Genomic DNA, 13,007 nt, shown 5'->3' with positions numbered 1-13,007 from the left:
GATGGGTCATCCTTCAGGATAGGTTGTAGATCCTTGACGCTGTGCTGGAGTGGTTTTAGTTGGGGGCTGAAGGTGATGGCTAGTGGCATTCTGTTCTTTTCTTTGTTGGGCCTGTCCTGTAGTAGGTGACTTCTGGGTACTCTTCTGGCTCTGTCAATCTGTTTCTTCACTTCAGCAGGTGGGTATTGTAGTTGTAGGAATGCATGATAGAGATCTTGTAGGTGTTGGTCTCTGTCTGAGGGGTTGGGAGCAAATGCGGTTGTATCAGAGAGCTTGGCTGTAGACAATGGATCGAGTGGTGTGGTCTGCATGAAAGCTGGAGGCAGGCATAGCAGTCAGTAGGTTTCTGGTACAGGGTGGTGTTTATGTGACCATCGCTTATTAGCACCGTAGTGTCCAGGAAGTGGATCTCGTGTGGACTGGTCCAGGCTGAGGTTGATGGTGGAATGGAAATTGTTGAAATCATGGTGGAATTCCTCAAGGGCTTCTTTTCCATGGGTCCAGATGACAATATCAATGTAGTGCAAGTAGAGTAGGGGCATTAGGGGACGAGAGCTGAGGAAGCGTTGTTCTAAGTCAGCCATAAAAATGTTGGTATACTGTGGGACCATGCAGGTACCCATGTCAGTGCCACTGATTTGAAGGTATACATTGTCCCCAAATGTGAAATAGTTATGGGTGAGGACAAAGTCACAAAGTTCAGCCACTAGGTTTGCCGTGACATCAGGGATACTGTTCCTGACGGCTTGTAGACCATATTTGTGTGGAATGTTGGTGTAGAGGACTTCTACATCTATAGTGGCCAAGATGGTGTTTTCAGAAAGATCACAGATGGATTGTAGTTTCCTCAGGAAGTCAGTGTGTCTCAAAGATAGCTGGGAGTGCAGGGCTTGAGGAGGGAGTCTACATACCAGACAATCCTGCTGCCAAGGTGCCAATGCCCAAGATGGGCCATCCAGGATTTCCAGGTTTATTGATCTTGGGTAGTGGGTAGAATACCCCTGCTTGGAGTTCTAGGGGTGTGTGCGTGCGGATTTGTTCTTGTGCTTTTTCCAGGGAGTTTGAGCAAATGCTGTAGTTTCTTTTGGTAACCCTCAGTGGAATCAAAGAGTAATGGCTTGTAGAAAGTGGAGTTAAAGAGCGCCCTAGCAGCCTCTTGTTCATATTGCGACTTATTCATGATGACAGCACCTCCTTTGTCAGCCTTTTTGATTACAATGTCAGTTGCTTCTGAGGCTGTGGATCGCATTGTGTTCTGCATGGCTGAGGTTATGGGGCAAGTGATGCCACTTTTCCACAATTTCAGCCTGTGCACATCGGTGGAAGCACTATGTAGAAGTCCAGTCTGTTTTGACCTTCAGGAGTCCACCCAGAATAATCTTGTAGTCTTGATAGGAAGGTCTCTGTGGGTTAGTATGTTCAAAAATATTCCTTGAGTCTGAGACATTGAAAATAGGATTCTATGTCACCACAGAACTGTATCATGTTTGTGGGGTGGAGGGGCAGAAGGAGAGGCCCTGAGATAGCCCAGCAGAAGAATCTGTCCTAAGAGTATAGTTGGATAGATTAACAATATTGCTGGGTGGGTTAAGGGAATCACTGTTGTGGCCCCTTGTGGCATGTAGTAGTTTAAATAATTTAGTGTCCTTTCTTTTGTAGGGAAGCAAAGTGTGTGTTGTAAATGGCTTGTCTAGTTTTAGTAAAGTCCAGCCACAAGGAAGTTTGTGTGGTATTTTCCACTGAATACATCTGATGAAGTGAGCTGTAACTCACGAAAGCTTATGCTCAAATAAATTTGTTAGTATAAGGTGCCACAAGTCCTCCTTTTCTTTTTGTGAATACAGACTAACAGCTGCTACTCTGAAATCTATGGGAAGATTAGAGCACATGTATGTCTGGGTTGCTTACTTTCTTCTGTAGATATTTTTACAATTGGAGCACAGAGGACAATACTGAAGTACTGCATGATTAATGTAATTAGACTAGCAGAATATAAAGTCAATAAAGAGGGAGCTGACAATTTGTTTTAGAATTTTATTAAATTCAAGTCAAAAAAGTTACAGCAAATGTATCAAAGACAGTGTACATACAGACATCCTTAAAAACAAAGCCATATTCAACTATACATGAGCCAGATAGCAGGTATTCAGAGTTCTGTAGCTATATCCTGACAAGGCCAGCCTCAAAAAAAAATAAAGTGTATTTAGATTTTCCATTTGTAGTAGGAAGTTTGTAATAAGTGTATACTCTGATGTGCAAGGTACTGCAACACTTCTGCAGTTCAGATCATTACAATCTCTTGAAGAGTTAGCCAGCTCCCAAATTAAACTTGTATCCCACCCACTCCCCCCAAGATTGGCGACAGTGGTACTAGTACTTATCCTATCTATGCTCATTAGAATTTGAGAGATCACTATAATTTTTTCCCCATAGACCACAAACATACAAATTGAAATCCACACTTTCAGTCTTGTTTCAGTTCTGTTTGCCGTCTCGATAGTTCACAATTGGTCTTCTACTGACTTCAGTTATGGGTTTAGTTCTCTTTGCATTTCATTCATTTCCTTTGCCTGGAGGGGGAAGGAAGGAGAAAAATATTAATGGTACAGATGTTGGAAGACAATTATATTTACCTTAAAGGCCACTGTGGGGAGGGAGGTGGTGGCAGTCACTCCCCTGTCCTATTAGCTCTGCCACTGCCCCAAACACCGTATCATAGCCAGCCATTGTCATCCCATGGTTACATAATTCATGGCCATAGCTTGACATGCACCGTGTAGGGCCTCATTTCACTCAGCCGAACAGAAAATAAAATTCTCCTCCTGCAAACACTTACTCAGGGGCTTAACTTAACTATTGTTAGTAGATGCTGCAAACAATTATGAATGGGCTTAACTCAGTTATCAGAAACTTAATCACAGGTTTCAGAGTAGCAGCCGTGTTAGTCTGTATTCGCAAAAAGAAAAGGAGTATTAGAGCATGCTCTAATAAATTTGTTAGTCTCTAAGGTGCCACAAGTACTCCTTTTCTTTTTGCAGAAACTTAATGCCTGCATAAATGTTTGGGCTTAGTGCACCAAATATGCATTAACCTTGCTCATATAAGAGGTCTGCCACAATGCTATGACAAGTTTTTAGAGTTACTCCTCCCTTTTCCAAAAGAGTTTTAGACATCAGTACATAGACTAGAGTCTGCAACCAGGAGATCTAGTCAAGTCTGGTGATGCTGCTGCTGCTACCACCACCACCACCGACATCACAGAATGCTAGGCTTGCCAGTACTACTTCAAGGAACCCAAAATTTGAATTTTTCCCTTCTGCTTGGCAGAGAGCAGAAGTTTTAAAGCTAGATGCTTTGTGCCTCCCTCATTTGAGGCCTCAGTCTTAAGATACAGAAGTACCAGGCAAAAGTTCTTGGCATCAGACTGCCCCTAGCACCAAGTACATTACTTGTATATAGTCATAATCCTGTAGATATTAGGAAAGGACGTAGCTAAACAGAAATACAGACTTCCAATAACTGGTTTATTACATTACAAGCGGCCACCAAGCATTAAAAACCATGAGCTCTGGCCACACTAAGTCATTGCAACTAGAGTCACTTGTATATGGACACAAATCTTTGACATTTTGCAACCCATACAAAAGCAAATTTTGCCTTAGTTGAAAAAAATCTTTCCCCCTAGAAAAATCCTGAGGATACTGAAACTCCACACAAGTCTGTTTCTAAATGAAGTGTTTTGAGTCCTTTAGAACTTACCTCACTCTTCTCATACTTGCTTCTCCTTTTCCGAGTGATAACCTGTAAAAGACAGATAGGTTAGACAATTAAGTCAAGCATCACAATTCAGTGTTCAGCCTCAAGCCTGCTCTGTGCTTTAAAGTTTCCCAAACCTTGAGTCCTTAAAGAAGGGAAAGAAAAAATTCTGCTACCCACTTTACTACATTGGACTAGCAGATTAAAAATCTTATCTCCATCCAGATACAGGATTTAAGTTCTCCTATCTTCCACTCCCAATCCCTCCTACCTCCAAAGGATCACCTACTTGTATGCTGCACCAAACATATACAGAAAAAACCCACAAGCTTTTCATTCAGAGACTGAGCTCTGAATGAGACAAGTGTGAGGTCATTTATTTTATACAGTCAGATTACAGACTGAGTGCAAGTGATTTTACAGAAATCATTTTCTGTTATAATATACACGATTGCTCCTCTGTAGTCTACACTAATGTTTCCCAACTGGTGTGCCATAGCCCAGTCATGCAGTGTCAGGCCCAAACAGGTGTGCTGTGGAATTTTTTCCAAAAGTACATGAGGGGGATCACCACCTTCTGATCAGTCATCGGCCTTGCCTATTCCAGGGCAGAGCAACCAGTCAGAGCTTGATCTCTCTTCCTCCCTCCCCTCCTGTGTGAGCAACAGGTCAGCTCCTGTTCCCATCCCCTTCCCTCCTGCTGTCATTCACTGGGGAGGGGTTGGTAGGAGGAGGAGGAGGAGGAGGAAGACCCCTTGGAGCTCAAGGTGTGCTGCAGCAGAGAAAGAGTTGGGGACCACTGGTCTAGAGTGCTGGCATAAAGTGTACATTGCCAGTATTACTTAACTTGTTTACAGCTAAAAAAACAAAAACTTACCAGTACAACAATTCCAGCAACAATTGCTAGTATCACCACAACAATGACTGCAATAACACCACCAGTCAGACGTTTCATGGAAAACTCTGGTGCCTTTTCATCAACATAGTAGATTAGAGTTTGATCAAATTTTAGAGGTTCTCCACTGATGTTAATTTGTAGCATGCCATTCTGAATTAGAGTGTCATCTTTGACCTGTGAGAGGTTGAAGAGGCACTTATTAGCACACTGCTCTTCTGCAATAATCCATCTAAACAATGGTGGATACAACTAATATAGTTGTTAGAAGTTTTGAAAGCAAACTATTAATGCATTCTTACATCTTTTTCAAAGTAGTAAGCCACATCAGCTATATCCACATCCCCGTCAGACTTCTGGGAAAGATTTTGCTTCAGTTCAATAGTGATACTAGGGTTTTTATACTGCAAAAGTAAAAGCAGTGTTACTGTAAACAACTGGACTGATGGAAAAAATTAACAAGTGATTTATAATGTTTTAAAGCAATCCCATAGAATTATGCTTTTAAATGTTATTGATGAGCAGTTTTACAAATTGAGAACAAGAAGATAGAAATACCAAAAATAGCACACTAGATGCTGCTTAACCATGCAATGGTTCAAATACAAGTTAGCTATATGGTGGGAGGAGGAATTTTAGAATTATTTTGCACAGTGAATTGATGAGAATTTGCACCAGCCTTTACTCTGATTTTTCCAATTCAGACGTGGCCAAAATCCTGAACTGCTCATGAAGTGATTGTCAGGACAGGATTCACAGGAAAGGGAAGGTAGGGGCAGTGTCTCAGAAGTATGTTCTTGAGCAGAAGTAGATTCCTCACAAACAAGGCAACTCCCCCATTTTGGAGAGAGAACGGAAAAAAAAAATCTAACTCTAAAGCTAATCCAGATTTAGGTACTGCATACTCTTCAGGCTCTACTTTAGTCAATTGAATGATTACGCTGAAACAAATAATATCCTTTCTATTCAACTGGAATATTCCAATTTAAGTGTTTTATAGTCCTACTTGCACCAAAATGCTTGCTCTGTATGAGCTCAATCTTAAAATGATATTAAATTGACTTCCAGACACATTTCTAAGTAACGAAAAAGGTATGCTTCTTACCGTAACATCACTTATATACTTTGGAGCCAGCAAATAACGCTTGAAAAATTCATTTTTGATGGCTCTGCAAGAAGATTACAATATTAAAATGTAGCAACTCTAAGTTTACATGGAAGCTAAACCACCCAAACATATTGGGAGTCTTCATTTTCATGAAGATGATGATCCCTATAGGAGGAATTATGTACTACATATAGCATCAGCTCCAGTGGCAATTGGTTTCAGAGTAGCAGCCGTGTTAGTCTGTATTTGCAAAAAGAAAAAGGAGGACTTGTGGCACCTTAGAGACTAAAATTTTTTAGAGCATAAGCTTTCGTGCATCCGATGAAGTGAGCTGTAGCTCACGAAAGCTTATGCTCTAAAAAATTTGTTAGTCTCTAAGGTGCCACAAGTACTCCTTTTCTAGTGGCAATTGGCACTTTCATGGGAGTGCATGATAAAGCATTGTGAAGGCCAAGTCAAAACTTCTAATGAAGTGAGTCAGGTATTGTGATGCTTGCAATATTTGCCTTTTAAAAAAAAAAAAAGGCCATACACACCAGTTCAGTCTCAAGTGATTACATAGCAATTTTAATCTAAAGTTTCTAGCCCTCAAAGTTGCAGGGAAGAGCACGATAGTGGGACGTAAGTGTAACTCAAAGGCTCAGATCAGAAGGCCAATTATTTTTGGTGTTCTAACTAAAAATTCTTAGGTTTGGCAATATTGTATTTTACTTAGTTTAAATTAGGGCTGTCAAGCAATTAAATCAATCACGAGATTAAAAATAATTGTGATTAATTGCAGTTTTAATTGCACAGTTAAATAATAATGTTATACCATTTAAATATTTTTCTACATTTAATATATTTCAGTTACAAAAAATCATAGAGTGCTCACTTTATACTTTATTAAAAATATTTGCACTGTAAAAAATAGTAAATTGAAAAACTTATACAAGTACTTTATCACAAAAGTGCAATTTACAAATATGTAACAAAAATCTACAACTGTACTCAAAAACAAAACAATGGAAAACTTGAGGACTTGTAGGCACTGAACCCTACTTCTTGTTTGGCAAATCACTAAAATTTTAAATAAGCAGGCAGCATTATCTCCCATAAATGTAAACAAGTCATCTGAAAATGAGACCAGGCATTCGCATGGCAGTTCTATAGCAGGCATTGCAAGGTATTTATATGCCCCTTCATTCTATCTAGCATGTCAATACCTTGCAATGCCCGCTACAGAACTGCCATGCGAACACCTGGTCTCACTTTCAGGTGAGATTGTAAAGAAGCAGGCAGCATTATCTCCTGTAAATGTAAACAAACTTGTTCAGCCAATCGCTAAGACAAACAAGAAGTAGGACTGAGTGGACTTGTAAAAAAAACTTTAGAGCCTACATTGTTGTTTGGAAGTGCAGTTATGTAACAACAACAATCACCAACCTACATTTGTAAGTTGTACTATAGTACTTGTAAGAGGTGAATTGAAAAACGGTTTTTTTTACAGTGCAAATATATGTAATCAAAAATAAAGTGTATTCTGTGTTACAATTGAAATCAATACATTTGTAAATGCAGAAAAACATCCAAAATATGAATAAAATTTAAAATGGTACATTTAAACAGTGTGATTAATTTGATTAAAAGTTGATTGCCATGTTAATTTGTTTTGAATTAAAATCATTGGAGTTAACCACAATTAATTGGCAGTCCTAGTTTAAATGTACTAGAAAAAAAAAAAAGACATCCTCAACTGCATACTATAGTACAAACAGCAGATGTTTTAATCTGATGCACTTACTCATTCAAATGAGAAACATCCACAGCTGTACTTCTCTCAGTGTGTTTTGTTTCAATGATGATCCAGCTGAAATATAAAAGCCAAGCAGTCAGAGCAAATACTTAAAGTAGCTACAAAGTCAGGTACACCAATATATTAAAATATTTTGCCTACTCATGTTCTGAGATTAATGTTAACCTACTTTTATTTTTAAATTAAGTTGTGGTGAGCAAGAAGGACTAGAAACTTTCCACCATCCCCTGCACACTGATGCAGATGTATTAAATGAAGTATCAAATTATTTTTAAAAAAACTGATTAAGTTAATTGGAGGTAAGGACTACTGGATTCATGGTTCACATATACACTCCTATGTTTTCCCTTATGTACAAAATACCGAGGGCAAGTCACATACTATTACATTATGGTGCCATATTCTGTTACAAGACTGACCTTGTTCTGACTAGTTCACTGCACTGCAAGTCTCTGTCACTCTTTTCAGTTCTTCTTGCTCCAGCAGTGTTCACACACCAACAGGAAGTTCCATTACACTGCCTAGCCTTGAAGATGCCACTATTTTCACAGTCAGGATCATAAATACCATCATTGTCTACATAGGCAAACTTTGGTCTCCGACGACCAGCCTTCTTTGAGCCAGCCATTTCTGCCTTCATCAGCAGACATTTTGAAGTCACTAAGAATAGTTTAAAAAAAAAAAAAAGAGTTTCATCTTGAAAGTTACCAGAACCATTGGTTCAAAACATCAGTGACTGGTTTTGGTTTGCCAAGTAGAATGACAGGTTTCAGAGTAGCAGCTGTGTTAGTCTGTATTCGCAAAAAGAAAAGGAGTACTTGTGGCACCTTAGAGACTAACAATTTAAATTCATGAAGTTGATAGATTTCCACTCTATACGGCTAAATTCAGTGCCTTGCATAATGACAGGTTTCAGAGTAGCAGCCGTGTTAGTCTGTATTCGCAAAAAGAAAAGGAGTACTTGTGGCACCTTAGAGATTAACTAATACATTTGTTAGTCTCTAAGGTGCCACAAGTACTCCTTTTCTTTTTAAGTAGAATGATGTTATACTAAAGGCAACAATTGTAAAGCTGCTAAAAGAAAACATTACACAAAAAAGTCATCTGCGGAATGCCTTAGCAGGGGACAGAAGACAAGGATTAAAAAAAAAGGGGGGGGGGGCCCATATACATAGATGGGAATAATGAGAACTTTAGACAGGACAAACGCATTCCGAGGAGCTTCTAACCTTTTCACTCAGTGTTAAGGAATAATTCACCCTTAAGGAAAGCTTCCTAAGTGCCCATTTTGTGGCTTCCTCTGAAGCAGCCAGCACCCATCCCTGCCAAAGCAGTCCAGTGGGCAGACCTAGCAAGTTCTTATGTGTCACCTGCAGAGATCACCGTAAGAAGCTGTCCAAACCAAGGAGCGTGGAGGATACTTACGTGTGTCACAACCCACTGAGACCTGTGACCCGAAGGACATACACCGGCAGGTACCAGAACTGAGACTGCAGTTGGTTGTGCGTTTGTTTTTGGGACATACGCAGCCTAGAGAGATGCAAAAAAAAATAAATAAATAAATAAGAGGCAGGCAAGCCACCAAGAACGCCGTGAGTACGCCACCGCTCACAAACAGGGCCCGCCCCCCCATTGGAGCGGGCTGCGGGCGCGCGCCGAGACAAAGCGCAGCGGGGCGGCTGGAGCGGGGCCAGCCTGCGCGCGTCAGAGCGGGAACGGGAAGGGACAATTCCTCGGCCCCTCAGGCCACGCTGGCTTCGTGCCAGCCGCCGAGACCGGCCCCAGACCCCACGGACGGGCTCGCCCCGCCCCGCCCCGCCGCGGATTCCTCCGGGCGGCGCCCCCAGCAGCCGCCGCCCGCCCGCTGCCCGGCTCGGCACCGCCCACTCACCTCCCCGCACCGCGCGGCGGCCCGGGAGCTCGTTGGCGAGCCCCGGCAGGTCCTCGGCTCAGCCGCCCAGATGGGAGCGGGCCGCCCCCGCCCGGCGCTATCCCCAGCCCCGGGGGCTCAGCCTCCCCCCCACCCCCGGAGCCGGCGGAGCCCGCGTTAGCCCCCGCGCCCTCTCGAGCGCCTCGCCCTGCCGCTGCCCAGGGGCGGGAAGGGCCGTTTTGGCGCCCGGGCGGGCGGGGCGCGGGGCCGGGCGGCAGCTCCCCGGGCCGAGGCACCTCGGGCACCCCGCTGGCGGGCGGAGCGGGGCCGCACTCACCCTGCTCCTGCTGAGCCCAGCACACGGCGGCCACCGCCGCCAGCAGCAGCAGCAGCAGCAGCGCGGCCCCGCGGAGCGGCTCCATGGCTAGCGGGGGGAGAGAGTCCGGAGCGCTTGGCCCTGTCGGCTGCGGGAGAGCGACCTGTGCGTGCGCCTCGGGGAACCGCGCCCAGCCACTGAGCGAGCCGCCCGACAGGTTCCGCAGGTGGAAGCCGAGTCCCGCCGCGCCTCCCGTCTCCGGTTACACCCACCTGGGGCCGCCGCTCCGCCCCCTGCCACCGCTGGCGCGGCCCCACCCGCCCAGGACGGGCTAATAAACCCCGCAGCGCCTGGGCGAAACTGAGTGAATCGGGGCGGGGGCGAGTCCCGGCCTCGGCGCCTCACCTGGGGCGCCCCGGGGCTGGCCACCATATATAGCCGCTTCCAGGGCGGGGGGAAGCGAGGAGACCATGGGGGGACTGGGACTGGGACTGGGACTGGGACTGGGACTGGGACTGGGACTGGGACTGGGACTGGGACTGGGACTGGGACTGGGACTGGGACTCACCTCACCTCACCTCACCTCAGGGGGAGCGGAGCAAGGCAGGAGGGCACTGGGGAGAAGGGCACTGGGGGGGCAGCAGCAGGGGATCCGTGGGACGGGACCCCCCACAGGCCTGAGGGGCTTGGCCTGGAAACAGGAAGCGGGGTATGGCCCTTGGCAAGCTGAGTTGGTGCCAAGACAAGGACCGAGGGCGGAGTGGGTTGGGAAGGGGGGAGGGATCTACAGGGCGAGTAGAGGCAAGAGAAAGCGAGAGGAGAGGAGGGCAAGGTGCATAGAAAGGGGAGGGAAAGGAGGATAGAGGAAATGGGGAACGTCATGAATGAAAACAGGACATGACTTGCGCTAGGAGGTTTTGCTCTCGAGGACAAGAAGAAACTGTTACTCATCCCGGAGAGATCCCCACCTTCTGTTGGTTTTAAGGTGCGGCTACTTAGGTTGTCACTCACTTTTCTATGACCCCTTTGCTAGTGGAATAAACATGCCTCTTTCTGGTTCGTGATACCTATGATCTAATTTTTTAAGATGATCTCAGATTCCCAGATATTCCAATTGTTGTATTGGGCTGTTTGTGTGTTGGCATAGGTATGTCATTGTAGCTATGCCAGTCTAACCCTGTAGCATACATGCAGCATCCAGCAGTGGAAGGGGTTTTCTGTCCACATAGTAACACAACCTGCTCAAACAAAGGCATGGTTTGCACCTAAAACATTGCTTAGGGCTCTGAAAAATGTGATGCCTTATGCAACATAGCCTCCACGGGAGACACAGTTAAGTTGACAAGATTTCGTCCATTGACTAGCTACTGCTTTTCAGAGAGGTCAATTAACTACATCAATGGGAAAAAAAATCTATCTGTCAATGTAGAAAGGGTCTATGCCCCAGCTGCAGTATCATAGCTGTGCTGCTGTAGTGTAGAATCATAGACTTTAAGGTCAGAAGGGACCATTATGATCGTCCAGTCTGACCTTCTGCACAATACAGACCACAGAATCTCACCCACCCACTCCTGTAACAAACCCTTGGCCTATGTCTGAGCTATTGAAGTCCTCAAATCATGGTTTAAAGACTTCAGGGTGCAGAGAATCCTCCAGCAAGTGACCTGTGCCCCAAGCTGCAGAGGAAGGTGAAAACCCCCCAGGGCCTCTGCCAATCTGCCCTGGAGGAAAATTCCTTCCCAACCCCAAATATAGCGATCAGCTAGACCCTGAGCATGTGGGCAAGACTCACCAGCCAGACACCCAGGAAAGAATTCTCTGTAGTAACTCAGATCCCACCCCATCTAACATCCCATCACAGGCCATTGGGCATAGAATCATAGAATATCAGGGTTGGAAGGGACCTCAGGAGGTCATCTAGTCCAACCCCCTGCTCAAAGCAGGACCAATCCCCAACTAAATCATCTCAACCAGGTTTTATCAAGCCTGACCTTAAAAACCTCGAAGGAAGGAGATTCCACCACCTCCCTAGGTAACGCATTCCAGTGCTTCACCACCCTCCTAGTGAAAAAGTTTTTCCTAATATCCAACCTAAACCTCCCCCACTGCAACTTGAGACCATTGCTCCTTGTTCTGTCATCTGCTACCACTGAGAACAGTCTAGATCCATCCTCTTTGGAACCCCCTTTCAAGTAGTTGAAAGCAGCTATCAAATCCCCTCTCATTCTTCTGGAGACTAAACAATCCCAGTTCCCTCAGCCTCTCCTCATAAATCATGTGTTACAGTCCCCTAATCATTTTTGTTGCCCTCCGCTGGACGCTTTCCAGTTTTTTCACATCCTTCTTGTAGTGTGGGGCCCAAAACTGGACACAGTACTCCAGATGAGGCCTCACCAATGTTGAATAGAGGGGAAGGATATTTACCGCTAATAGTCAAAGATCAATTAATTGCCATAATTAGGCTATCCCATCATACCATCCCCTCCATAAACTTATCAAGCTTAGTCTTGATGCCAGATATGTCTTTTGCCCCCACTGCTCCCCTTGGAAGGCTGTTCCAGAACTTCACTCCTCTGATGGTTAGAAACCTTCATCTAATTTCAAATCTAAACTTCCTGATGGCCAGTTTAGATCCATTTGTTTTTGTGTCCACATTGGTACTGAGCTTAAATAATTCCTCTCCCTCTCTGGTATTTATCCCTCTGATATATTTATAGAGAGCAATCATATCTCCCCTCAACCTTCTTTTGATTAGGCTAAACAAGCCAAGCTCTTTGAGTCTCCTTTCATAAGACAGGTTTTCCATTCCCTGGATCATCCTAGTAGCCCTTCTCTGTACCTCTTCCAGTTTGAATTCATCCTTCTTAAACATGGGAGACCAGAACTGCACACAATATTCCAGATGAGGTCTCACCAGTGCCTTGTATAACAGTACTAACACCTCCTTATCTCTACTGGAAATACCTCGCTTAATGCATCCCATAACGCATTAGCTTTTTTCACAGCTATATCACATTGGTGGCTCATAGTCATCCTATGATCAACAAATACTCCGAGGTCTTTCTCCTCCTCCTTTACGTCCAAGTGATGCGTCCCCAGCTTGTAACAAAAATTTTTGTTATTAATCCCTAAATGCTTGACCTTGCATTTTTCACTATTAAATTTCATCCTATTACTATTACTCCAGTTTACAAGGTCATCCAGATCTTCCCGTATGATATCCCAGTCCTTCTCTGCATTGGCAATACCTCCCAGCTTTGTGTCATC

The 13,007-nt window shown here is 44.4% G+C and overlaps 1 protein-coding gene across 2 annotated transcripts; it reads right to left on the bottom strand.

Annotated features, from left to right (window-relative positions):
• Window positions 1–2,020: 2,020 nt before the first annotated feature.
• EPCAM (epithelial cell adhesion molecule) lies at window positions 2,021–10,176 on the bottom strand. 2 transcript variants are annotated; one of them, XM_038395851.2, is made up of 9 exons: window positions 9,762–10,176; window positions 8,980–9,084; window positions 7,974–8,214; window positions 7,543–7,608; window positions 5,757–5,820; window positions 4,954–5,055; window positions 4,634–4,828; window positions 3,760–3,801; window positions 2,021–2,570 (listed from the first exon to the last, which is right to left on the bottom strand). In XM_038395851.2, exons 1-9 carry the CDS (start codon window positions 9,844–9,846, stop codon window positions 2,529–2,531), a joined length of 942 nt encoding a protein of 313 aa, XP_038251779.1. In that variant the 5' UTR covers window positions 9,847–10,176; the 3' UTR covers window positions 2,021–2,528. The 2 variants fall into 2 exon arrangements, with proteins under 2 accessions (XP_038251779.1, XP_043367835.1); XM_043511900.1 differs by having other exon boundaries at window positions 10,013–10,174.
• Window positions 10,177–13,007: the final 2,831 nt, after the last annotated feature.

Source organism: Dermochelys coriacea, chromosome 3, assembly GCF_009764565.3.
Source record: "Dermochelys coriacea isolate rDerCor1 chromosome 3, rDerCor1.pri.v4, whole genome shotgun sequence".
In the NCBI taxonomy this organism is placed as follows: Eukaryota; Metazoa; Chordata; order Testudines; family Dermochelyidae; genus Dermochelys; species Dermochelys coriacea.
Note: the sequence above shows the minus strand (reverse complement) of the source record. Positions and strands in the feature narration are given on the sequence as shown.

Coding starts and splice junctions, on each gene's coding strand:
- EPCAM (XM_043511900.1), bottom strand. CDS start 10,172: ATGGTGGCCAGCCCCGGGGCGCCCCAGGTGAGGCGCCGAGGCCGGGAC. Junction 5,056..5,756: donor AGTATATAAGTGATGTTACG/GTAAGAAGCATA, acceptor TTACTTTTGCAG/TATAAAAACCCTAGTATCAC. Junction 2,571..3,759: donor GCAAGTATGAGAAGAGTGAG/GTAAGTTCTAAA, acceptor TTCCCCCTCCAG/GCAAAGGAAATGAATGAAAT.